General features: G+C 38.0%; 1 protein-coding gene across 6 annotated transcripts in view; it reads right to left on the bottom strand.

Annotated features, from left to right (window-relative positions):
- The window catches only part of PTPN4 (protein tyrosine phosphatase non-receptor type 4), a 116,156-nt gene that overhangs the window by 70,266 nt on the left and 19,104 nt on the right, over positions 1-26,786 (bottom strand). For all 6 annotated transcript variants that reach the window (XR_012588522.1, XR_012588521.1, XM_074596202.1 and 3 more), the window contains exon 2: positions 2,062-2,216. Coding sequence is in view for 4 of the 6 variants with exons in the window: in XM_074596202.1 (XP_074452303.1) it covers positions 2,062-2,199 (138 nt within the window). In the remaining 2 variants the exon portion in view is untranslated. The remainder of the gene's footprint in view (positions 1-2,061; positions 2,217-26,786) is intronic.

Raw genomic sequence — 26,786 nt, 5'->3', positions numbered from 1 at the left:
GACAAACTTGCAGGCTGATCTGTATAAGCAGTAAAGCGTGATCCATGCAACTAAAATATTTAGTACACTAGGGAGGTGGTGAGAACATATTACGTAATTTTTTCTTGGGAGAGAATGAAGAGGCAGTTAAGGATTTATAACTAGTGATTCTACTCTAGACAGGCACTAGGCATTCTCTAACAACATACAGCTTTCGAACACCTAGATCAAGAAGAAGCATAATCTCCCATACCTACTGTACAACAATTATTCCGTATTTCAGCCAACGCTTATAAACAAAGAAAAAACTGCAAGACAGCTATTTTAATGGAAGATTCATGCACCTGAAGGGAAAAAAACTCCACATTACAATTTCTCATGCACTTTTAATGCTTTGTGTCCAACTACATTCTGCACATACTGTTTTTTGGCAGGCAGTATAGACTGGGAAACTGTTAGCAATGATAAGAAGGGATACAGAAGAGCAGGGGAATATTCTTGAGACAAAGGAAAAAGGGAAACAGAAGAAATTATCCCAGACAGGAAGTGAGGCTTGATGTTGATAAATTAAAGTCTTTGGTCATCCCTACCCCAGCTCCATCACCCAAAATTCCCACCGTTAACTACACAGAAATCCCCAAAAGTTAAACAGCTCCTGATACAGCCACAAAAATGCCTTAAGAGAACATCCTAAAACCTTCCATCTTGATTGAAATATCTAAAACAAATAACTAAACAAGTCTACTTCTAAATCTTACGCCATGCAACACTGGATCCTTGCAAAATTTTGCTAGGTAACAGAGATTTTGCTCCTCTGATAGGCAGCTGCAGGCTGCACAGGGTCTAACCATCTGACTACAGAGCAGAGAAACACAATCACTCTCACAAATCTACCCTAAAAAATTCAAATGTATCAATATCCTCACTGAACACTGGATATCAGAATTCTTTCCAATTACTGAGCATTAGAACTTTTTCAAATAGTCCAAATTAAATTTGTTCACATAAATTTGAGAACTGGTTGTTTCTCCCTTGCTTCCCATCTGAAGTCCCACGGTCTAATTTGATATTGAGCTACTCCTTCACACCATTCGCTGAAGTTCAATTTCCTCTTGAAAAATGGTAATATTCATGTCAACTCAACTTTCACCATCACAGTATTCAACCTTTCTCCACATAAGTCATGAATTCTATAGTTTACGAGGTAAAAACTGAGTTCTCCTGTCCCAGGCCATGCAACAGTTGCTTTCCTGTTGAGTTCTGGTTCTTCTCACACAAAGATCACTTTAAATGCTTTAATGTTTTCTTGTGAGGTCCTTGCCTGTTGTTTGTGGTTTTTTTTCATCAAGAAGTTGAAAGAAATGGTTGCACTTGTATGAACACATGCACAAAATTACGTACATTTTCATTTTAACTCCTTATCAAGGATTACTGATTAGAAAATCTGATGAATAACCTATTTTAAATTCCAGGCTCGTATGTAAAAGTTATTCACTTTTCCCAGTAACAGTCCTCAGCATTCAGCAACCAACTTCGTATTTTCTTTCCTGACATCCTCATGAGAGCATTAGAAGGTAGTGAGTTTAAGTGAGGGAAAGCATAGGACAAGAATATAATCTGCAAAAAGCAAAGAGATACTTTAAGATGATAGCTGTAGCCAAATATAACCATCCACACGACTAACAGTCAGCTACGTGAGAAGAGTTACCATTACACCTCACTCATGCTCAAAATGCAAAAACCAGAACAGAGGAAAACAAAAGCTCACTTCTTATTCAACTCGGCAGCAAAACTGCTCTCCGTTTCCACTATACAACTTTAGTCCATGAAGAGAATTACTTGAAATAAATTATGCTTTGTATATTCAATTTTGAAATGAAGATGTGTTAGTACTACAGAGGATACCAGAATGACTAAGTTCACAGTGACTTAGTATGTACGTGTACAAACTTGCCTGCCTGAGCATAACTTCCCCTTCTCTTCTGTACTTAACACTATTTTGAAAGTCAAACTCTAGCCATACAAATCCAGCAAAGGAAAGCAAGCTCAGTGATATTGATTTGCAATAAGCAAATTACTTACATTAACTCTGAAAGCTTGTACAGTGTTATCCAGGAGAAGAATGTTGCAGACCACCTCTGTATGCTGCCTGTCTCGTGCCAGCTCAGATGCTCGTACATTGTAGGTTCTGCCAGCAGGCAATCGGAAACGTGCGGTCATTACTGTCCACACAGGGTCTTTAGGCAAAACAAAAATAAAATTTAAAAAGATCAAAAAATGCAAAGGAAGAATGTCATACTTCAAATAAACGTCAACACACAGCAAATCCTTTGTTAAAAAACTCCATTACAGACAAAAGAAAAATGAGTACTAAATTCATGGCATCCAATAACAAAATAATATCTTACAATTACAACACAACCTTATTCCAAAATACTCAGTCCTTTACCTTCTGTCCATTGTCCACTCCCTCCATATTTTAAGGTTGTTTTGTGGGTTTGCTTTTTGTTTGTTCTGTTTTTTTTTTTTAAAGATTCAGAACAACATTTTAACTTCAAAAAGCATTGGAAATGCTAGGCATCATGGCTACTAGGCTCCCAATATTAGAGGCAATTAAGTAATTAATTTCAGTGCAAAATAGCAAAAAAAATGCTTACACAAAAAAGCTTTATAGAGAAAAGGCATGAAGAAAAGAATAAATACACAAATATTTTGATGCATTATTCTGCAAAGCCTATGCATTCACTGTATAATGATTAGACATGAGAATACACAATAATAACAAAAACATTAGCATTGCTTTTTTTTTTTTTTTAATAATTACAACATTAATAGATAAAGGTTTATCAAACTACTGAATCTTCTGCCTAGGTCAATTTGATTGGATTTACATATCTAGTTTGCAAGCACAAGCAATTCTTATTCTCCAAATAAGGAACCATGACCAGCACGAGCCTATGCCCGACTGATAAATCAAATGCAAGAATTGAAATGTGACTTTCACTTTTCAAAACTAAGATGCTAATGATTCTCATGCAACCCCAGTCCAGCAAGGTACTTATGTGCACACCTGATGCTATTAGCCCTGTCCAACAATACTAGTTACCTTCTTAAGTACCTCACAGTATCAGGGCCTGTGATTCACTTAATTACACTCTAAGCAAACTATTTCTACATCCTCTGACAAGGGTGTAAGCAAACAGAAAGTTTCATAACTTAAGTAGATAATACATTGAGATAGAAAATTAAAAGACCTTAAAAATAGTGAAAGAAAACAGGTATTCTCAAAACTGAATATAAAATGATTCATTTTCCTTATTCTGCAAAAACTTATTAAGACTTCAAAAACATTTACACATGTGCTTCCTATTTTTTGGGGGGTGGGTGTGTATCATAATAAAAAAAGATGAATTCAGCAGAGGACAGCAAACGTCCCAGCAGTGATTAGAGAGCTTCCCTGGAACATAAACAGGTATCTGTGCTCCAATACACACAAATGAACACAGGTAACAAATAAAAGATCAACCCCCTCCTAGATGATAGCCTAGATACTTAGACCCTCGTGGGAAAATGGAAGACCAGGATCCAAGCTGCCTGTAGCAGGAAGGGCCAGGACTTTGCAGTTTAGCTTTCCACCCTCCACCTGCAGCCAACCTCCCAAGGGACCACCCTAAAAATCCCTGAGGTATTTTGCTTTTCTAGTGCACGTCTTCAGCTCTTTCAGCATGACCACACAACTCAGACACTAAAAAAGTCTTTTTGTTGGTAATCCATCCTTGCAAAATGTTTCAGTTTTGACTTAAACAGCATTTTCAGAGTAAAAAGTATTTGTTTCCTTACCAGACAGCTTTTTTTTTTTTTTTGGCTACTCAGTCACTCTGGCTTCAGAATTGTATTCATGTAGATTTACAGCAAGTTTATTTTTGTTTTGATAAACCAACAGGACAAACTGAGAAAAGATAAAGATACCAGATAAACCCACCAGCTGCAAGCTAAACTCATTACTTTCTCCTAATAATAAAATAATGAAAAATTGTGTCACAAACATTAAAACTCCAAAGTAAAGCCTAACAATAAAGTACATGTTTGAGAACCCCTCATGAAGAGACTGCTTCTGCTATGACTTCTACAAGTCCCAAAAATAAAAGGCAGAAGAAAACCTTTAACAGCAAAGAACAGGAACTGAACCTCCATATCAGTGATCTGAGCCAACAACTTAACATTTCACAAACAATATTTTGTCACGTAGACAGAATCTAGAAGTCAATCACCTTACTAGCCATAACAGCATAAAGATCAGCATCTTTATCAGTGCAGCTACACAACCAGTAACTACAGCCAAGACTTTAGAGTGGTATTTGCCTGTGAAATGAATCAAAGAAGGTTTCAGAAAAGCATGCAATTTGATTAAAAACAGTTTATCCATACCACAGAAGCAACCCTTAGACAGGCATATTTTACAAGGATTTGAATAAGTGACAAATCAACCAAGACACAGTGAGGGTTTATCTTAGAGTCCTTTCCCACGAATACAAACACCAGTGCACAAAGTAGGGCTGTTTAGTTTCCAAGTAAGTATTGCGGTCCTCACAAAACCATTTGGTAGTGAGATAGGAAGGTTTAACTCAACAATCTACAATTTTGCATCAGTAAAAAAAATACAAATAGATTTGTTAAAGGCCAGAAACCATCATGCTTTAAGGAAAGAAAAAGACAAATCTCTCCTTTGCCTCCTGTTCTCTCCTTTATTTTTGTCTTATTTGCTGATCAAGACCAACAGTATTGCTTCCTTCCTCATCACTGCCTTAAACTAGACAGAAAACTTCTGGGTTTCAAACGGAGCAACAAATTCTTAACAGTGAGCAAGGAGAAAATCTGCTCTCAGCGATCCTCACAAATCCTTTAATACCAAGCAATCATTCAGTGTCCTTCAACAGGCCCAACCTGCAGACGCAGCAAGGCTCTTGCTGTAACACAGATGATCTTCACTCCAACCAAACAAAAACACTGAAGAGTCACCGACAGTGATTTGGGTCTTTCTCAACGTACGTACATGAAATGGTCAAATTCAAGAAAGAAGACACTGTATTATGAGGTTGCTAAGGAAACAGGACCAGATATATTGGGTCATAACAACAGTTCCTCTAGCTGGCAGACCTGAAGGGCAATGCCTTCTCACTCTCTTTACGGAAGGAAGAGAGGAATAGGACACACACATAAAGATATTTCTCACATACTGTTCCCACAGTCTGGAGTTTATCACCTTCCTCGTGTGGAGCTCATATTCACATCATGCTGGACATCAGTCATTCATGAATGTTGTCTTCATGGACTTAAGAAACCATGCTTTGAACTTTCAGGTTAGGCAATGAAGCGTTATATTTCATGTCCCACACAAAATACGTAGTAGCCTGAACAGCCATCTTGTAGTAGACAAGTTTCTTTCATGAAACTAAGAGGCTTTTGCAACTACAGAATACAGTTTTACAACTAAGTATAATAACTGAAATACTTCTACCAAAATGGAAATATAACAGCCATGAAAGTAACAGAGGAAGGTGACAAAAGACAGACTATTTTCTGCAAACCACATGCAAAGTTACTCTTTCCCCATGTGTCGGCAAAGAAACTATGAAAGTATGTAGAGATTATGTTAAAACGCCTTCATCATCACACGCTCTCTCAAAAATACTCCTCCTAAAATCTGCCAGGGCTACTACACTTAACTGCTTTGTGGCCAATCATGTGTACACAACCCATATTTAAACCTCTATCAGCACATGTACATACAAAAAGGACACAGTTGTTAAGCGCAGACAGACCCTGCAATTACTGGTCATACTGTGACACACTTGTTTTACAAAATAATTGGCCTCGAACTGTATCCATAACATCTTTACTACTCCTTTCTTCCAGAAATACATGCACCAAGAACACAGACAACAATATTTCTCCTGACCATGTATTGCCATTCTTGCTGTACATTTTGAAAACATACCAGCAAAACAGGGAGACGGCTAGCTATTGTTTATGAGGTTGTAAATCATAACTATCTGATTTCCCAGCAAATACTGATATATAACATGACAAAGCTGTTAAAAATTCAGCTACATTGGCTGCAAACTGCTGCAACAAAAATATGGTATAGCTAAAGTTAGTATGGAACAAATAAGCGACTGACTTCAAGCTCCAAAGTAAAATCTGCAGCCTCAAAAGAAATAGGAGTAAAGATAAAAGGTGAGATTCAAACCAAAAAAGTTTGAGAACAACTGGTTTAAACAGCAGCTTAACTTAAGCAAGGTACTACTGTGTGTGCATATTCATGTCATGGACAGTACCATGGGTACTTACACTAGAATCTTTCTATATGCAATTGGATTTAAATTGGATTAACCTTTGTATGAGAGGAAGGTTTCTGCTTACAATTTTTCAGCATCTTCTGCAAGTATGTAATATTTAGACACCTGAATTAACAATCCAAAGCACATGCTGCTACAGCAACTGGAGAAGGACAGAACTTGAGCAATGAAACTCCACTTACCTCTCAGGTCTGTGGAGGGAGTAAGTTGAACATTTCCTGCCTGAGCTCAGGTTTCAAGAGATGAAGCAATTCTAGGGAGTGTTCCCTACCAAAGGGCAGAACATTCCTGCGATACTGGCTTGGTTAGGGCATTAAAGAGCATACAGAAGCTTCACAAATGAATTTTCGGCATCCTCTATTCTTTTATGAAAATGTAGACAGTAAAACGACAATTTGCTTGGGCTTACAATAAACTAACCAATTTTAAGCAGCTTAAAAAATAAGCAGTTGGTTAAGAGGGTAATTAACTGAAATATAATTTATCCAAGAGTGCAACCGATTCACTGACTTGAAGTAAAAAGTTCTTTTAAAGACAGTTCGAATCATGTACTGTACACAAAGACAACCACCTTAGCACAGTATGCACATGTGCGTGCAAGGACGTGAGAAATGCCATTTTTCATGGCTAATCTAAAGCAGCTAAGAAGCTAATGCATTGCCAGATTTCCATTTGTTTAGAAGCTGGTATTTTAGCAACCCAGAAGGCATGTATTTCCACTGTAGCCCACCTGCTGGTTTGGGCCCAACACAGTACATGAATTTGCTACATAAACTGAAGAGATGGAAAAGTAGGACAGACTCGGACAAAACCCACATCCTTATAACGTGCTGTAGCTTGAATACATTAAATAGACTGCGGACCCTATGTTTACTACAATTATCCAGACAATCTAATTAGGAGGAAAAAACCACTATTAAAAGCACAAAGACAATTTTGAAGGTTTAAACAGAGTAATACAACATACTGTATTTCAAACAACACTGAGTTATACCTAGAACCCATCTTCATACACATTTATTGAAAACATGTTAGTGAAACTGCATTAAATGTTTTAACCAAAACCAGTTCGAAAATGGTAAACATTAGTTGATTGTGCACTCTCTTGAGGGAAGTCTGCACTAGTCCAACAAGTGAAAGTTCAAATTTTTTATCTTTCAAAACTTTGTTTTGAAAGCTGTGAAAGCAACTCTGATGTAGCACACAGCTTCAGGCCATTCCTTATGAATAAAATCAGAGTAGAAATGCATTTTCATTTAAGTGAATCAACCCATGCACTACAACCCTGAACTCATTCCAATGATTCATACTTCATTCATTTCTTCCTGCTTTCTGCTGACCAAACAATGGAAAGTATCCATAATTCTTGAAAGCTGATATGTAAACTTTGGGTCATTTCACTTTGTTGTCACCAGGTGCAAAGGTTCAAGCCAGACTTGAACTAGACTTCTAGCCAGGCAACAGCATCATTAATGATCCTGGGCTCTATCGAAATCTTCTGTTTCTTTTGTAAGTTTATTAATTATGTGTAATATATAAATTGATGAAATTCATTCTGCTTCAGGAAAATAATATACTCCTGTAAAGCTATCATATGGCCACTTATTAAACTCTTCCCCAAACTTCCACTGGAAAAGAGGGGTATCGCATTTTTCCTGTCGATCAACTGGGACAGTTACAGTGACTGCACAATGTAACTACAGACACTATTTCTTCAGTGCTTACTACATTCCCAAAGAGCTGTCAAAGGAGAGCGCTGGATACAAGGAGACGTTGGCATTAGAAGTTAGGAAGGTAAAGTTTCCAAAACCTCATCAACTTCTCTTCACTGGTGGGTGATCAGACTGTGCTCTCGTTAGCCCAGATATCTGCATGGGGCTGGCAGCTCTGGGAGTCCAAGCTCACCCCACTCCTTTGTCAGGGCATCCCACACCCTTCTTTACAGCCTGGCCCTGGGCAGCCTCCATGCTTCATATGCAAAACTGGTACACGGAACTTATCTAATCTCCAGCTGCTTTTATACATTCCCTCAAGACTTCTATTATCTGCGGGCACTCTGAGCTGCTTGATTAAATCCCTCACAGATGCAAGAAGTATAGAAAAGCAAAAGAAATTCCTATCTGCAAGTACTTCATTCTTGAGAGCAATAAAGAGCAACACACTCACATGCCCACAAAAACGTCCATAATCTCACCTGCATTTCATTGAATGAGCTACTCTTACATCCTCCTTTTCCAAGAGAGAAGAGACAAATCCAACACAAAAAACATTAATTCTTAAACTACATCTGACGGTTCCTGAAAATTTTGGGCCTGAACTTCAAGAGCCAAGAGAAGAGAATTTGAATTTAACCTCTCTCCTCAACCATCAGCTTCTCCTATACACAAGCGAGTAACAGAGAATTAATATTCTATCCACTTATTCAGTTAAGTTTCTAATATCGTTAATTCATCTTGTTTTGTAAACATAAGGATTTCACAGGGTTTACTGTGGATTTCAGTACAGGCTTGACACCTAAATTAATAATTACTCTCATTTTAAAAATTATTTGAGGACTTCTTTTTAAATTAAAACCTCCTTGGATAATGCTTTTTATCTACTTCTTTGGATAGAGGTTTCAAATTTAAACTGCTGTGTGATATCAAGCAAGATTTTCATGTTTTAATCACATCATTACTAAGGGAGACAAAGGTTAAAGGCAAAACACCTTGCTCTGTCACTCCCAGAATTTCATTTTTTCCAACATAAGAATAGTAATTAACAAGTGTTCAGTCCCTCTACACAGGATAGTGGCCAAGCTGTTAGAGAAAGCCGGAGAACATACACCAGAACACAGCAAATTAGTTTGGTAGTACTGTAGCAATCTTCTCTTTCATCTGAAAAATAAACTATTTTGATAATTGGACAATTCCCTCCTTTGCTCCTCCCTTCCCCCAAGAACAAGAGCATAGCTAACAGAAAAGCCTATTATAAATGACACTTCTATCTAATTAAATGTCAATACTCATTATGCTTGAACTGTATGCACAACACTGCAGAAAAGAGCCTCTAAAATTCAGCTGCTCCCTTTCTCTGCTTTGGGTCTGAAGTAGGACAGAGCAGGAAGTCTGGTATCTGCTTTTCTTTGCCCCTGTATGTAACATTTCAGGAAACACAAAAGCAGCAACATAAAATTAATTAGTTTGAGATTACAATATTTACTGGCACAGTTTAGAAGTAATATTAATAAACAAAGTAGTTCTTAGAAACCATGCCATCAACACTGCCAATTATTTTGAATCTAAAACCTTTATGTCCTCCCTTTCTGGGCCTAGTCATTTTTCACATGAAGAAAGTAACTCTACCATGTTTGCTACACAGGACTCTAGATTAGATACAGACTGAGAAGATATTAAAAAAATTTTTGGAGAGCAAAAAAAAAAGATACCAAAAAAAGACAAATAGACTTACAGATTCCAAACAGTTCAATATGTTTGATTTCAAACCCATTTTTAAGTTTCAAATTTTTTCTTAGTGAATACCTGCCCACACCACATTACAACTGGCAGCCTGATAAATGCACTGGGTTTCCGTAGCACATCCTTTCATAGTAAATCTGATCTCTTTTTTCAGTTTTGACCAGTTTTCTACATAGGCAACGGAGCTTCATCAAGGCTGAGGAAATATACCCAATACACTAGAAGTCTGCAGCTAAGAAAAATCTAGAAGTAAAATAGCCAGACTTTTTTTTTTTTTCTTTAAATTCTATCCTACTTCAGCAGGTTCAACCCGTTTCCCTTTTCACTGCAACAGTCTTACAGGTCATAATGTGAACGAATGCAAAGACAACAGAAGACCTCCTTGCAGCTAGCTCCTGCCAGCTCAAGGCTGAGTACTCACTGACCTGATGGTAACAGTACAGGACTTTTGCATCACTTCCAAATGATGCAAAAAAAAAGTCCAGAGTCTACATGCCTTTAGGAAAAGACTTCATATCGAGTGCCTGTGATTATTCACAACAAATACAAACCCATCTGTCCTACAGGTGATGGACTGAAGCCACAATCAGACTTGAAACATCATATGAATTTGTGCAGCCATATTGTTTCTGACCTGGAGACCTTTAATTTGCAAGTGATGCTCAGGGGTAAGGGAAGTTTTATGAAAAAATAGTCACACATAGATTTGATCAAGATGTGTGAAGAAGTTTACGTGAGGTTTCAGAGATTATTTTCAGCGTAAGTCTAGAAAGTTTCTTTATGATAGCAATAAACCCATACGCACCACAACGAACCACAAAAACACACCTATCCCTCTATTAAGCAATAAACTACAACTGATCTTCAGGAGTCACCCGGATCATTGTGCAACCACTTTATAGAATGGCTTAGGAAAGGTGTAATATGGTGTGAAGAAACAGAGAGCACGCATCTGCAGCTAGAAATGTCTTTAAGTAAAGGTATCGGTATAGTTTAAGGCCTGTAATATGAAGACAGAAGTTGATGGCAACCACCAGCTACAGCAGTGGCCGGCTCATGAGCCAGTGAAGACACACAGCAGGAAGAGCCCCTGGGTGCACAGCTAAGGCCACTGCACCGCTATATAACCACTTCAGCCAGCGTGATGGACAGCAAGGAAATGTGTGCACTGATTTAGCAGCAGCCCATGCTCCTTGAATAAGCAATTTAGGACGCAAAATGGCAAAGCTAGTAGGGAAAAAAATTAAATCTAACTATTAAAAAATAATAATAATAAAAATGCACACCAAACTGTGGAAGGGCAAATAGCTGAAGCAGTCAGAAAATGATAAAGCTGCCAGGAAAAAGAACTAGGAAGAGGAGTACTGTTTAAATATCACAAAATGGTGAATGTAACTACCCTTCTATATTAAAAAAAAAATTATAAATTAAACAAATATGCAAATACATTGATAAGACATAAAACCACCTTGTTTCCTAGTACGCAACTGTCATGATATTTGGAGGCATTTATAATGTGCAAAGATTAGTAGGAATAAATAGAAAAGTTTTCCAAGTGAGTTCCACCTCCAATATTTTAAACTCGATTATACCCACAACCTGCCCTTGTTTGAAAATAGCCTTAAAAATGGTAGCCCATGACCCTCACACAGATGATTACCACATCTAAGTCTTCCCATTCCTGGAGAGGTGTATTTCTTATTCTTGGTTTTATGACTCAATGCTATAATAAGATGTAATAAATGGAGACTATAATGAAACATTACTAAAATATCTTCTTGATAGAAACTTCTCAAAATAAACTTGCAGTAGTTTTAAAAATGTGTTCTTAAACTAGTTTAAATAGATTTTTCATTAAAAGAAAATTCTGGCTCCCATATAACTCTAAGATTAGGAAGCCTAAATATTTACTCACCAAAAGAAAAAAGGTCTGAAATCAGTGCAAGTTCAGACAAACTAAAACCAGAAGCACCAGGTGATAACAACAAGTTAGTATTTCATATCTTGCTTAAGAAAGGGAAAAAGAACCCAACCCAACAAACTCCAAAAAACCCCAAACTTCTTACGGTTTTCCTCAGAAGTATCAAGGAGTAAATAAATTTGATTCCCCTTTGCTATATGACTCCAAAAACAATTTCTTTACCTATTCAAAAAGGAGCTTACGGTCCTCTACAGGCCTAGTAGAAACCAAAAGCTCTTTAATATCTAAAAGGAGCCTAGTAATCTTCAAGCCTTTAATGACAACGTACAACTGCCTGTATTGTATAGCTAGAATAACCTTTCAGGACACTAATAATTAACAGCTCTAAACTTAAGCAACAGCCTGACTACACACGCTGAGTCAAGGAAATGTGGCAAGTGAGAGTTCAGTTTTGATTTCAGCTTTTCCATCTACAAATAGGAGGGGTTTTTAACACAATGTAAGAAGCCAAAAAGAAAGAAATTACATGTAAATAACAACTGCTGGTCTTCAACAGTTGTATACAACTAAGCAGATAAAACTGGGGTAAAACAACAAATGCTGAAAAGTTACATGTTCTAACTTGGTATGACTGTAAATGAACAGAAGTCCCACATCTGGTACACCGTACAAGCCTCAACCACAACTATCTGAGAAAACATACCGATGGAGAAAATCTGTGGGCTAGCTATTAACCACTTGAGCAGCCACAGATCAATACTGCTGCACGCAGCAGGATCTTCACGTCCAGAGCACTTGGCTGAATTGGCAGCTTTAGTTCCAGCCGTGGCATCTGTGTTGTGAAGCCTTTGAAGCTGAAGGCAGTCTGAATTGAAAACAAACTGGCAAAATTCGGAAAAAGCTTTTATTCTACTCGTAGCCAACTTCAAGTTGAATTTTGGCTGGCACTAGAACTGAAGTATTAGACAGAGGGAGGAAAGTTGTCTGTGTATATTCTGCTCAGAGTTGCTAAACCTAAGCCAAATTATCTTCAATAGACTTAAACACAGCAGATGCTAATTCTAAGGCTGAATATAACCAATTGGACACTTTCCATCAAGATTAGTTTTTAATCAGAAATGCCATTTCCACAAAATAAGAAATATTCACATGGAAAATTTCAGTTTTGCCAAAAAACACCGATTTTCCGCTGGAAACATTAAAATAATGCCTGTCTGGCTACCTGCCTGGAAAACGCTTGTCAACTCCACTTCCTCCTCCAAGAGGACAGAAACCAAGGGAAGTCTTCTAGCAGCACTGCCCAGAGAAGTGACCTCACTCCATCCGTGCCCCTGGCTCTCAGCCGTGTGCCTCACACTCCTTCCCCGAGCACTGGGATAATTCAGCCTCTCCCCAGCTTTTTGGCCCTGGAATATAAGAGCTCTTCGCCTGCTCTTGGGGTGTGCACTAGAGAGAGACCCCAAAGCGCTTCTGGGCACTAGAGCAAAAAGCTCTCCATGCAGGGCAAGAGCAGCTTCGCTGATGGACCTGCCCAGTAGCAAAAGAATCATCCTATTTATATCATCCCAAATTTTAAATTCTCCTTTTATTTATTTATTATAAAGAGCTCTCACATTTTTACAACTTCAGCCCAGCTCAGGTAAGTATTTTTCTGACTCGCCTCTGCCTCCTCTCAAAGATTTTCTTTATAGGAAAGAATTTCCATTTTCAAGCCAGCTCAAGAGGACTAGAAGTTTAAAATTATTTAAGTGAATCTGGCAATGAAAATATCACTCATGTTCGAGTGATTAAACAGTTAAATCTGATAATCACTCACCTACTGTGAAATTTAAAAAATACACAAATCATGGTTTTGGGATCTTAGTTTTCTTTAGCAAAGTCGCTTAAAGAGCTTTAAGCTCCCCAGATTTGTAAATTGTACAAACCTACTTTGTAAAAGGATAATTTTCAAAGATCTTGACCTGAAAACGACAGGATGATTCTATCTGTACTTCTTACGAAGTGAAACTCAAAGCCAAACCAAAAGTTTTCCAAAACTGTGGCATACTGACCTCAACAGTCGCACCCCATCAGGGGTTATGACATGACAAAACTTTAAGGCCAGACTGCAGGTTCCGTGCACTTCTCTTCATACGTTCTGAGTTTTGTAAATTGTTAAACTGTAATCAATTTTGTACATATACGAGTAAGAAGAAAAAACACTGTCATGCGTATTTCTAACAGAGTTATTTCCTTTTGGGATGCACTTCCTTCTTCTGAAATTAAATTGATAAACTTACAAAAAGCATATAAAGCTTCTTAAAAAAAAAGTATTGGACGAAAATGTAACGCAAGAGGAAAAACAAGATCAAAACTTACATAAAAAGCTTATAATTCTCACGAGGGTTCATCAAAGTAGACTCCTGAAAAGACTTTACAGTTTTATTTTTTGTTTCTGAATATGACTGATTAGTTCCTTATAGTTTTGTTCCTTATAGAATTACACAGTAAGATGTCAAAGTTTCCACAAAATTAAAAATTAACTTAACAAAAATAGCAGACGTTACTAATGGTGCAAAAAGCAACATCACACTGTCAAGGCTAACTATGAATATACTGCAACAACAACAACAAATCCCCGCATTTCCACACCCAAAAAGTAAAGGCACAAAGTTGTAGGTACGCAACTGGAACAGGCACAAAACCTAAGAATTATTTTAATGCACTACAGCACTAAAATGAAGTCACACCATGTCACCCAAGCAAAACTAAAATTCAGTGACAAACAGTGTATTTATATACTATTAATTTCAGTCCACCCAACTGCATCTCAGACCTTTAATTACAAGTTATATTCCTTTTACTAACATAACAGTGAATTATTTTCCAGGTATAGGGTATACATTTTCTATATAAAAAATATCTAGCGTTATTGCTTTTAATAAAGCATCTGACTGAGAAAAATTATCTGGCCGTTTCTGTTGGAGCTGAAAACTTCTAAAACCAGCTGCCATTCAGAATCAGAAATAAGCTTTCATCATTGTTGGTTTGAGATTTAATTAACTCAATTATTCTATAATTTACTGAATTTATTTTTAGTAGGAAAATTACTTCTACAATCACCTCCAAAGCATGCATGTTCTGGAAGACAACATAGGCTTTAATGCTTCTTTATCATATTGGCTCTGTTCTCAACTAAAAACAAAGCAATAAAAAATATCATACCTCCATCTGGAATAAAACATGTGGAGAAGGAAAAATGAACACACACATGCAGAGTTAGTGTGTGCTGAAGTCAAAGAGCAACAGGCTATTAAAAGGAGAAAGTACTACAAAATTATAGAAGGCTATTTATAAGCCTTTATAATGTCACACTACTATTTATCACACTACTGTTTATCACACTGCTATTTAGGGTTTCTCTCACATATTTACTGCTTTTAAGTAAGAACGAAACCCTGAATGCAATTTAATCACCTGGGGTCAGACGAAGACAGGGTCTTCAATTTTATTTACTTACTTCTTTGCTGCTCCTGAGAACTTTCATCTGGCCAAATAGATTTCCTGATAAGAAGCTAGTACCTACCTCCTGCCACAAACCAACACGAGAAGAGCCCATCAGCCCTGGCGATACCTTGACAGTAAGCAAATTATATCTTATTCTTCTTTGTAAAACAACCGGAGTTCTGGAATTACCCTGCTAAAATATTTTCTCTGCCAGTAAAACCGTAAGATTGTTCAAATCCCCACCTTCAGCCTCTTCTCTGTGTCGCAGTCCGCAAGCACGCAGTTACCATGCCTCAGCTGAGAGGCTGGGGAAGAGTTCAGTTTTGGGTTTTTCCCTATCAGAACCATAAATGCCAACCTGATCATAGCCACAGCCCAATACGGAAGTCCACACGTCATCACAGCAAACCTTCTCAAACTTGTGTTATGAAAGATTAACCAATTTTATTTGGATTTTTTTTTACAACAAAGCCTAATTCTAAGAAAACCATGCTGACAGAGGTGGTTATACATATCTAGTCACTAAACTTTGGGTAAGTGAAACATAAATAAACTATTTCACTACATTGCCTGTAATTGACATCTACTTATTCACAATAAAATAATCTAACTGTAAACGTTAACTGAATGATTAATTTTGCTTTATATGCAACAATGAAGCTCACACTACTTGTGCAAAAAAAATTACTGTTAGAAGTGAACACGTTATTTTACTGTTCAACTGTATACTGGAGAGACTGAGGCATCCTGGCCTTTAACAATCTTTTCCCACTGTTTTAAAACTAAGGATATAGCATTATTTTCTCTTTGAAGTCAAATGACTGAAGCAGCAGGCTGATTTAAGAGCCTTCTATCCAAACTAATTCACCTTCCAGCATATAACAGCTTTACAAAATGCTTAGCAAAAAAACATTTGGATAGTCTCTTCCACTATACTGGAGTTAACAGATACTATGGTAACTGAACAAAACCAGTTATAATCCGCAGGCTGGTAGAAACCAGAAGTTTGCAAGGCTGTTCCATCTTTACTGCAGTCAGTTCTCTCTGCCCCTCGGTGCAAGCGTGAAGCTCCAGAGCCCCAGCTCTGCTGAGCCAGAGACTGCACAAGGCAGCAGGGCTGGATGGCAGATTTTAACAAAGTCCCCCAGTGCTCTCGGTTCTCCTTTGATTCTACTGAAAAAGTACTTTAAGTAATAAATGATTATGCTAAATGTCTATCTGTTTCAAATTCGTAACAAGCATTTGAAGCATGCGGTAGTCTATGCAAACCCGACAGCAGAGATCTAACACAAGGCTTAGTGAGCATGTTTTCAGCAAAGTTGGCGTGCTACAAATGCCAGAAAGGGATTTCACAGTCAAAACAAAAAGGTAATGTAAATCTGCAAGAAAAAAACCCAAACTTATCCACAATACAAATGATTTCCAAAAGCATGTAAGGAACACACAGTTTAAGTAGCCAATCTAGCGACAGCCTAAGCAAGAGTCACAGTATAAAACTCACCCTGCTACCATATTCATACCCCTGTACGAGGGGTGGAATTTTGTCTCCAAAGCTATTTGACAAGCATCTCAGTAAGACAACAGTCAATGTACTTCTATGATAGCAGTAGTATTTGGAAATTCAGTACAAGCGATTATGTAGACAGCTGACATTTACCCAAAAACCCCTATCAAAGACAGGGTAACTCCACACAGTCAAAACCAAGCATGGAAATAACGCTGCAGTTCTTAAATCTAGGAAGTAACTACTTCCTCAGGTGTAATTGTGGTCCATGCCAAACACACTACAGATTTCTGCCTGGCATTTCAGTTCCCAAGGATCCACATGTATAAAGTGACCCATACTTCCAGTGTGCACTGGTATGTGGAGATGTGAATCTCTGACAAAGGAAACTGTGAAATTCCTCCAAGCCCGTGGAGCCAAAAAGATTTAATCCTTTTGACAGAAATGATAAATTTAAGTGTCCTAACAAGGAAAAGATTTGCAGATTGTACCCAAGTTCCCCAGCTTCTTGTCCTTTTGGTAAAGGTGAGAATCAAAATCTTTGCTGTTTTCTATAAAAGTAGTGGAAGAGAAGCTGCCAGCAAGTAAAATCATCGCTTCCTTAAATACCTTTCCTTTGAGGCCATCATTGAACACTTTCTGCTCAGCTGCCAAGAAGTCAACATTTTGGGACAGATTCATTTCCCTCTTCTAAAAGGGAACAGAAGCTACTGTGGAAAAAACCCCCACCTCTCAAAATACAGAGCAAAACTGAGTATCTGTGCAGTGTCTCCCTCTGAATAATACCATGTGCAGAGACTGTCGATGGTAGAAGGAAGGAACATCTAGAATTCAACTTGGTGTCAACAATCTCAAAATTACGGGCACCCCTTAGAAAAAAGTTCATTAGATCAGATGTGATTAGTCTCCACTAGTGCTAACTTCCACAAATGAGAAATCATACCTGGAAGATCAATTCAGTAATCAAACCTCAAAAATAACGAATATGAGGTAAGCTTTATGAAGAATCTAGTTTAGCTTCCCAAAAAGCTCTAAAAGAGCTTACTCCACGCATTTATGTTTTATTTAAAAGAAAATGCAGTTCTAAAATTTCCCACTACAATTCTTGCTTATATTCAGAGTTCAGGAAGTCACAATAAAAGCCTACAGCTCAGACTTGCAGAGCAATGAAAACAAGTTACAATAATGAATATTTAAGTTACTTTTATGAATACCATTATAGAAAACAAAACAAAAAATCTATCAAGTTGAAAACATAAACAAGAACATTTTCGCAATATATTTTCTCATTTTATAAAGACAGATAGTCTCTCTTGCAAGAGCCCTTCTTCTATGAATATTTGACATAAAATGCAAGATTTTTTGTCTTATCAAGTGCATGTTATGATACCTGAAAGAAATAATAGATAACAGTGGATAGTGGAGATAGCACATCATTCAGTTTATGTTTTCAGACATTTCAATGTGGCTACTAATAGCACTTTAAAAGTCATTAGGCAATTTAAAAAATATACTAATTAAGTAGTCTTAAAATAGCCTGGCTCTTTTTCCTGTTGTTTTCCCTGGAAAGGCAGGTACAAACACAGGTCAGATTCACAAGCCGATGGTTACAGATTCACAGGTTGATGCAGTAGCCATGCTGAAACCGCAAAGATTTTTTTATTCGTGAAACCATCAGTTCTGTACCATTCTGCTCCTTCAAGTACTTCAGTCTTCTTCCATGTCCCTTCTTCACTTCTCAAGATTGTAACAGTCCCCCTTCTAACAGAAGATGGAACGGCAATAGAAATTCCCAAAACGTCCCCCAAAACCACAGAAAACCAAAGTTGTACCACCTGGAGGCAAGACAAAAAACTGTAGCCAAGAAACAAGAACCATGCCCAAGTCTGCTCCCAAGCTTAAAAGAGAGATGCCAGGTACATCTATAGTCAGAGTAACACCACAGGTGTAAGATGCCTGATGCGCTCTGCTAAGATGCTTTCCACACGGTTATAAATGGAAGGGATGGATGGCAATATCATCACCTACACAGCATTAGCAAAAGTCATTAAAAGGCTTTCAAATTTCACAGATTTTAACATGAGGTACAGAAAGATTCCAATACCATCAGAAAAATCTGTAAAGGACCTGCATAGTCAAGTGACTTCCCCCTAACAGTGCCCCAGATGCACAAATTCTGAGTTAATTCTGGGTTTCAGAACTTAGCCCTGCCTCATTTTTCTATCTTCACCACAGAATTAATTCAACGCCTGTAATGTTTAGGGACGACCTCCTTCAAAACAAGACTTTCAGGAGAAGAGAAATCCCTGCAGGAAAACTGATTAAGTACAAGTCTATTCTCAACATGCACAAACATGTTGACAGTGACACAATACAGCTTTCCAGTAGCTAAGTTTTCTGATACAAAAAAAGAGATGAGAACTTACAGTTTCTATCAAGTGTGAAAAGACACTCAGAAGATAAAAGATTACATTCATTTTTTCTTTAAAGCTAAAATATTGTACAAAGTACATTGAGAAGGAACAGTCTAACAACATACAAATGAATCCATGAAGATGGCATTAAAAGGTGACGCGCTCTCCTGAGTCAGCACACCTGCACTGCTCTTCTTGGGCATTATGTTTAAAAACTCTTTTCATTCATGTGCCTCTGCAGTCAGGCTCAAACACTTCCTTACACCCCCTTCTTTAGGCAGTCTTTTATAATTAAACTCGACTTCCCCAAACTATTTGCTGCCTTCTGCATTACATGACAGAAAGTGAAACTTCTACCTCATACAGAGAGTCGCTATTTTTTTTCCCTTGGAGGCAAAGACATGGTATCATAAAAATTATGCTATTGTGTGACTTCTTTTATTGTAAGACAACATTAGTAATACTGCCTTGGACTGTTTATTCCAACACTTTTCATTATCTAGAATTCATATCCTTAAAAAAGGAATACACTAAGCTAAAAAGCTATTTAGCTAAGAGCTAAACTATATTATCTTAGAAGTGCAGTTTATTTATATTGCCTATGAAAAATATTATTCCTCCCAACTGCTGAAAAGATAGGTTCTCAGGGTTTAGATAAGAAAATTTAAGGAGTCCCATTTAATACCACTATAAAGTATAAAACCAAATGGTCTTTTGTTGTTGTTGTTGATTTTAGTTAATTTTTCCATGATGTATCAACACTAACATTACCCTAACATTCAAAAAACTTTGTTGTTAATATGTTCTAATGGTGCTTTACAACAGGAATGCAGTCTAACATTACTGAAGCAGTTCTGAAGGCATCATCAACAACATCCCGGAATTAAAAGGCTGAAGAAAAGGGACATATGGCAGGGTATGGAATGTGCACATTAACAAAGAAACGAAGTAACCAAGTTCTTCTATTTTCCAATGTCTATTCATGCACACTTTTCGCTGCCGGCAACTCTGCAGCTCAGCCCAGTTCCCCTGGAAGCAGCTGCAGGAGCCACAGGTGAAAGCCACAGGAGCATTGTTCTGCAGAGCAGCATCTCTCTGCACGGTCGTACCGTGCTCAGCTGAGGGCACAAAGCTCTTCTTTGCACTCCCACCAATGTTCAGAAGCGATATTCTCCAAAAACAAAGACACTACTATTACACAAGCACTAGCCGTATTCAATGAGGGGATGCGATTACTTTCCAAATAGCAACATGTTCTCATCAGAGCATCACAGATCAGATTCATTCCTTCTGGGGGACCAAGTCTTTCACTACAAGTACTTTAAATAAGGACTTTAGGAAATTCAGTATTTCCAAAAGGGACAACCCAGAATAGTAAGGCTTATGAAGATGCAGAGTGCCAAACTAAAACCAAACCACTAGCCACTTAGTTCACTTTTCCCGATTAAGTCCTTCCTGATATAGGTAGTGGATCCATGACAAGATGAACAAGCTTGCCATATTACAAAGAGGCAAAAAAACTTCAACCCACGAAATAGAGAGGTTCCTTTTCCCATTCCAGAATAATAAACCTGGGAGCAGATATAGAAACTGCATTCTTTAATAGTATACAAAGGAGAACTGAATATGTTACATTTGCATTATGATTATAGGGAGCACTCTAGCTGACGAAGTCCATATTATCCCTTCTGAATTCCAGCCACCATACTGGCATTAGCAATACTGACTTCAGAACAAGGACACTTCAGCAAGTATCTGTGGCTATGGGTTGGCAAATACTGACTAGTCATCTAGATGCAACCATTGAAGTTGTCGAAAGGGGCTACCAATATCAGAGTTCAACAGTCTCAGAACTGTCAGGAAACCAAGTAACACCAATACCATCCTGGCTTACTGTGAAACTTGTTGAAATCTTCCGTGGAAAGGCACAATGCATATAATGCAATGGCATATAATTTAGTCCCTAGATCACAACAAGGAGAACCCGGTGACCCATGACAGAAAAGATTTCTGTGGCTCCAGGAAGTTGCAGTGTAGAAACACACAGATCAATTGGTCCCTTTACAGCTTTGTCGGTGGTGGAAAAGGTCCTCTCCTAGCAGGTCGAAAGCTGGAGACTGTTCAAGCCAGCGAACAAAAGAGATTACTTGATTACTTGAGCTAAGGCTCCCAGGAACGCTACCCACCACTTGTGAAAACAGCGGGTAGCCAGTGCTGTGCACCATGCGTTAGTTGATGGTGGGGTGGCTCAGAAGGCAAGCCAAGCAATATCTGAGTGTTCTTCAGTTCTGACTATTCAAAGAAGAGAAATGAAAAAGCTTGTCCCTTCCAGATTCAGGAGCTGGTGTCAGGATGCTCCGGCAATTTCTTAAGAATGAGCGTGATGTTATGTGCATCAGCAAGAGGGGCAATGGCAAAAAGTTCATTACCTTATGAAGTTCATTACCACTGCCTTATCCTTTTGAAACGTAACTCCCACTCTCCAAGAACTAGCACAGCATGTTTATTTACCAGAAGGTGACCCAAAAATCTCTCAAAGAAAGAGAACCTCTCAGCAGCCAAGAGTATGAGGAATCTACAATGCCCATCTGAGAATGCACTGTTCTCATATTGAAAGCTGGAGCCCAGAGAGCAGAAATCCCTGCTCTTTAACACAAAACTAGCAAGAAGCTTGTGTCTGCTACCGACAGGCAGGCAGACTGCTAGGAGCTATTCTGATTCTTTACCAAGGATGTAACATGAGCTTTATTAAATAACAGACGTGTCCATCTGTCCTCTGGAAGGATATAAAGAGAAACACAAATTAGAATTTCTTCACAGTGTTAGATCATCTGCCTTTCTCCAAGAAAATCTGCTGAAAAAAAACAGAGAGAAATGAAGAGGTGCCAACTAGACTGAACAAGTGCTGACAGAGCTCATGAAAGTGCAGAAAAATCTCATCTAGCTCTCAAGCAATCCAAAATAAGTAACTGAAGAGCACAGATACCCAAACTTACAGCTTATGCATACTTTCTGGTGGGCTTTTTTTTTTTTTTTAACAGATATATGGGCTACACAACATGGACGTCTCTCTGGCACATGGTGGTCACTACGGCAAAATAACTATCGATCAACGACCACTAATATTTTTGCCACTATATATTCTATTAAGTCATTTTGTGAACTTGCTCTTACACTGTTCTGAAACATGATACGGGGAGATATTGGTAGCTGGAGCAGAAGTAGCCATGCCACCATTACATGGCAAGTTTTAATAATACTGCAAATCTGGTTCTTACATCTCAGCTTGCAATTCCATAGACTGTTGAATTTTTAGTCTGAACCACATGGGATGGGAAAGGTCTTAAAATTATAGTAGTTTGAACATTCATCTGAAATTCAGTTTTGTAGTTAGCTTGTTTTCCTGTTTTGTTGGCTTCACTAAGAAGCTCCTTTTAGTTTTCTATTAAATATGATTGATAGAGAATTTAAGAGAATACAAAAATCGCTTTCCAAAATAACTATATCAGAGTTAAGGGAGATCAGAGAGCCTTACTGAAATGCCTGTTTTCAGAACACTTACAGATAAAAATGTGACATCTATGGAAAGTACGTAAAATCTAGGCAAGGCAACAGGGTAGAAATAGAAAACTGACTATTTGACAGCAACATTTAGGTAAAGAGAACACAATCACTATCTCAATTGGCAGCAATTCAAGAAAAATATTACCTCAGGAATCCAAGAGCAACTCCTGAATGAAGATCATGCCTTCCTTTCAGTAGGGAAAAAGAGAACAGCATTCAAGGGCTTATGTAAAAGAGTGGGCATATTATCGGCAGTTACCAGCAGTATGGAACAGATACAGGCTAAAAAGACATTATAGGACTACTGAGAATAGGAGGAAGGTGATGATAAGAAGTCTCAGGGAGAGGAGAGCTGCCAGCCTTATGACACGGGCATCAGATCCTCAAGTACACAGATAATAAGACCTTAGGATGTTTTGGGAGAAGGCGTAGAGATCATGGGACATAAACCCACAAAAAGTCGTATTTGTTTACATTTTACATGCCATAGAACAATCTGTTTTCCATTTCTGATTTGGGGTTATACTTCTAGAGACTGGAACTAGAACAGTTCGCCTTCACCAGGGCAGTTCATCAAATCCTGGTATTAAAGTTTGGAAAATTACTTATTTACTGGAAAAAACCCTAATACTGAATGATCATCTGTAGCCTCAGCGAGCTCATGTTTGTTTCGGTGCAGTAAGCTCAGATTTTTGTTTTACTTTGTGGTTTGATCTTTGAAAGAACTAAAGATTGATCCTTTTGTCCTAGAAACAAATGGAAATTTTGAAAGTCAATGATCAGGGTTATGATGATCAGAAAGAAGACAAGAACAACACAGTGAACTACAGCTCATATGATTGACCAGAGGGTAATTAATATCATTCCTTTATGGAAGGACAACACAGCTGAATATCAAAGCTGAGCTGTAGAAATCGTCTCAATGGTGTGTATCACACTGTTAAACAATGACACTTTTTTTCCCCAAGTAAATAAAGGAATAGAGGGAACATAGTTTACATGAATTTTTAACAACAACAAAAAGATATTCTTAGGTTAGCTGAAACATTTTGAGACTTAAACACATGCAGATGCACCATTACATAGAGGTTTGAATCAAGCCAGAACATCTATTTACCCGGCACCATAGGAGTATGCAAAACTGGATTTAGATGTGAATTCATATTTCTGTGGGCCTTAACCTAGGCTCAGATTTGAAAATGCCCAGCTTTGCAGGTAACTTAAATTTAGATGTATATTTCACCACTTCAGAATCAGTTTAAAACGTGTAGAGTAAAACAAACCAACCCCCCACAAAAAAATGCTGCTATTAAGAAGTTGATTGCCTAATTGACTGACTAATGAAAGTGCATCTCTGTAGACTAAGGAAAAGGGTGGGATTATTTAGTTCATTTGTTTACAGACAAAGAGCGTCCTGTGATTTCAGGGACATGAAAAACAAACTTATTTGTTGTGAAGGTATCTGGTCCCTGCTAGAAAGACACTATGAAAGCAGATAAGGTTATATTACATCTTTTTTGTTGCCAATGATTCTACCAAAATGGCTTAAGTCTTTAAAATTTCATACTAAACAGGTATCATACTGTGCTGCCTTGGAAACGACTGATTAAAATAATTCTTTTGGAACTTATATGTATCCAACTCCAAGAGATTATCAGTCTAAACCTCATCATAATTATTTAATAGGTATTTCTAAATGATGGTACAGGTTTGACTAACGATGCCCACCCAAATGATTTAAACAGGAGGTTTTCAACATGTCCTAAGGATGACAGGCTCCACCTCCTGTGCACACTGAGAAATGGAGACTTCTGCTGATGTTGTTATTGATCACCTATTATACGAAAGAGACAAACAAGCAGCTTTGGAAAATATGTTAAACAATAAGGGGGAGAGGGAGAGAGGTTAAGGGAAAAAAGCAGCAGAGATCAGGATTTCTAGAAGTAGGATGTGATCAAGTCAGAGACAATTAGACTTTACTCTGATGAACTCTTTGTTTTGACATAACCTGGCAATGCCAGCTAAAGCAACATTCCCAACCCATTCCGGAGCCTGGCCACCAGTTTCCAGCCTTGCATCATCCTCTCCCTACTGCTGACATAGCCATTTGTACAGCCATATGGCAAACCAGAGTGAGGAATTAACAAAGAACGCAATTTTAGCAAAATTATTTTTCAGTCAGACCAGTTCCCCAATATGGTTCACTGTGCAGTGGCATAATCACTACAGCAGCACAAGGAGGACAGCAGGTGGCCATGAAGGGGGTTGTCCTGGTTCTCGTAGGAATAGTTAATTTTCACAAGGAGCTGGGACAGGACACAGGTATTCTATACCATGCCCAGTATATATCTGAGGAGCTGGCATGGGGAGGGGACAGAAATCACTACTTGAGAGCAGGCTGGGCTTCAGGTTCCAGTGAGCAAGTGGTTGTGCAGTAACTGTGTTTTGTATATTCCTCTATCAGTACTAAATTTGCTGTTTTCCTCTTTCCTTCACTGTTCTGGTAAACTGCCTTTATCTCAACCCATGAGTTTTGCCTTTTTCTTCCGATTCTGCTCTTATTCCAGAGGGGGGTGAGGGGAGCGAGCGGCCATGTGGTTCTTTGTTGGTGGCTGGGGTTAAACCACGACACTGGGAAGCTGCTTCTTTCATGGTCAAAAACGAGGAAAATGGAGTAGAGTAACCAGCCAAGTGAAAATCATTCAATTTGGTAAAAGCAATTTCAAGAGAAGGATAAAAGAGTGGAACATGGTCAAAAGGTGGGGAAAAATGTAAAGAGAAATGCAAACAAGAAGTTTCAGATTGTGTTTTTACTAATTTGGGGTGGAGCATGATCAGATGAAACACGGTGATAGCTAGAGTAATTGATGAGGTGAATTATTTATTTTTTTAAAATGATGAAGCTAAAGGAGGCATTTCTTGTGAAAAAAGTCTAAAGAAGTCAGCAAATTAAAAAGGGATGAAGAACGATGATAAATGGAATAGAAGGAGATAAAGATGCAAAACCAGAGGGGCAATCATTTACAAAGAGAGACAACAACATATTCTTCGTTGAAGCACCAGAGACCAGACATTTCATGTACCCTCTACTACTTCCACAGCTATTTATGGACTATCACAAAATAAGTCTGAATTTAATAAAAACCAAACCATACATCAAATCTAAGTTAACTTCCACATGTCAGTGCTAAAATAATGGCCGCCTTTTCATGTTTATCCAAATTGCTTTCTGTAAATACCTGAAACTATTGCATTGTTTCTCTACTTATCTGCTAGTGTCCCCCCTTAAAGTCTACTGCATTATTTAGGTCCCTTTCACCACAGAATACACAAGGACTTGCATACAATACAGCAAACAATGACAATGAAGAATAGTTGGGAAGAAACAAGTGGCATGTGATTTGTTTTGTGGTGTCTGAATCATTAATTTGTATTTTGTTTCAGGAGGTGCCAGGGGAAAGATTAAGACTGTAGTGTTAACACAGACGATTCTGAAAAGGTCAAGTTTCCTAAAACATTATGAAAATTCAGTGATAAAATATAGCCAAAGACACAATGGGAAAGGGTGATGGAGATTGACAGAAAAGCACTCTAAAAGGCTCCCTGTACCATTTCACCTGAAGGTGGTACCGTGTCTGGTGTATCAAAGAAAACTGAATTGTAGTTTATCAATGCACATACAAGAGCAGTTTTATTGAAGCTGTACTTAACTATAAGAAGGCTTGAACAGAACACAGACTCAAGTGCCAGGTCTCGCCTAAACACCTCTTTTTGCTTGTCCTTTACAGAGGTCTTCAGAAGTACAAGGTGCGTTAATACAATCCGTAATGAGCAGCAGGATGCATCATACTGTGTACTGGTGAAGGACTTGCATAGAACCTGGTATTTGCTGCACTTTCTCACTTCAAATTTATATACTCAGTAGGCGTACAAAAAAAATAATCTCATTTTATCCAAGGATCTCAAAGAGTTTTACTGGGAAACAATATTTCTCATTTATAAAGGAGTAGAAGGAGATGCAGAAAACTGAGTAATTTGCCTGTCATTACACAGTGAGTCAGTGGCAGCAGCCCACACTGGTCATACATCTCTCGCTGTTCT

The sequence above is a fragment of the Larus michahellis genome, chromosome 7 (assembly GCF_964199755.1).
Source record: "Larus michahellis chromosome 7, bLarMic1.1, whole genome shotgun sequence".
In the NCBI taxonomy this organism is placed as follows: domain Eukaryota; kingdom Metazoa; phylum Chordata; class Aves; order Charadriiformes; family Laridae; genus Larus; species Larus michahellis.
The sequence above is the reverse complement of the archived record's forward strand: the minus strand, read 5'-3'. Positions and strand labels throughout refer to the sequence as shown.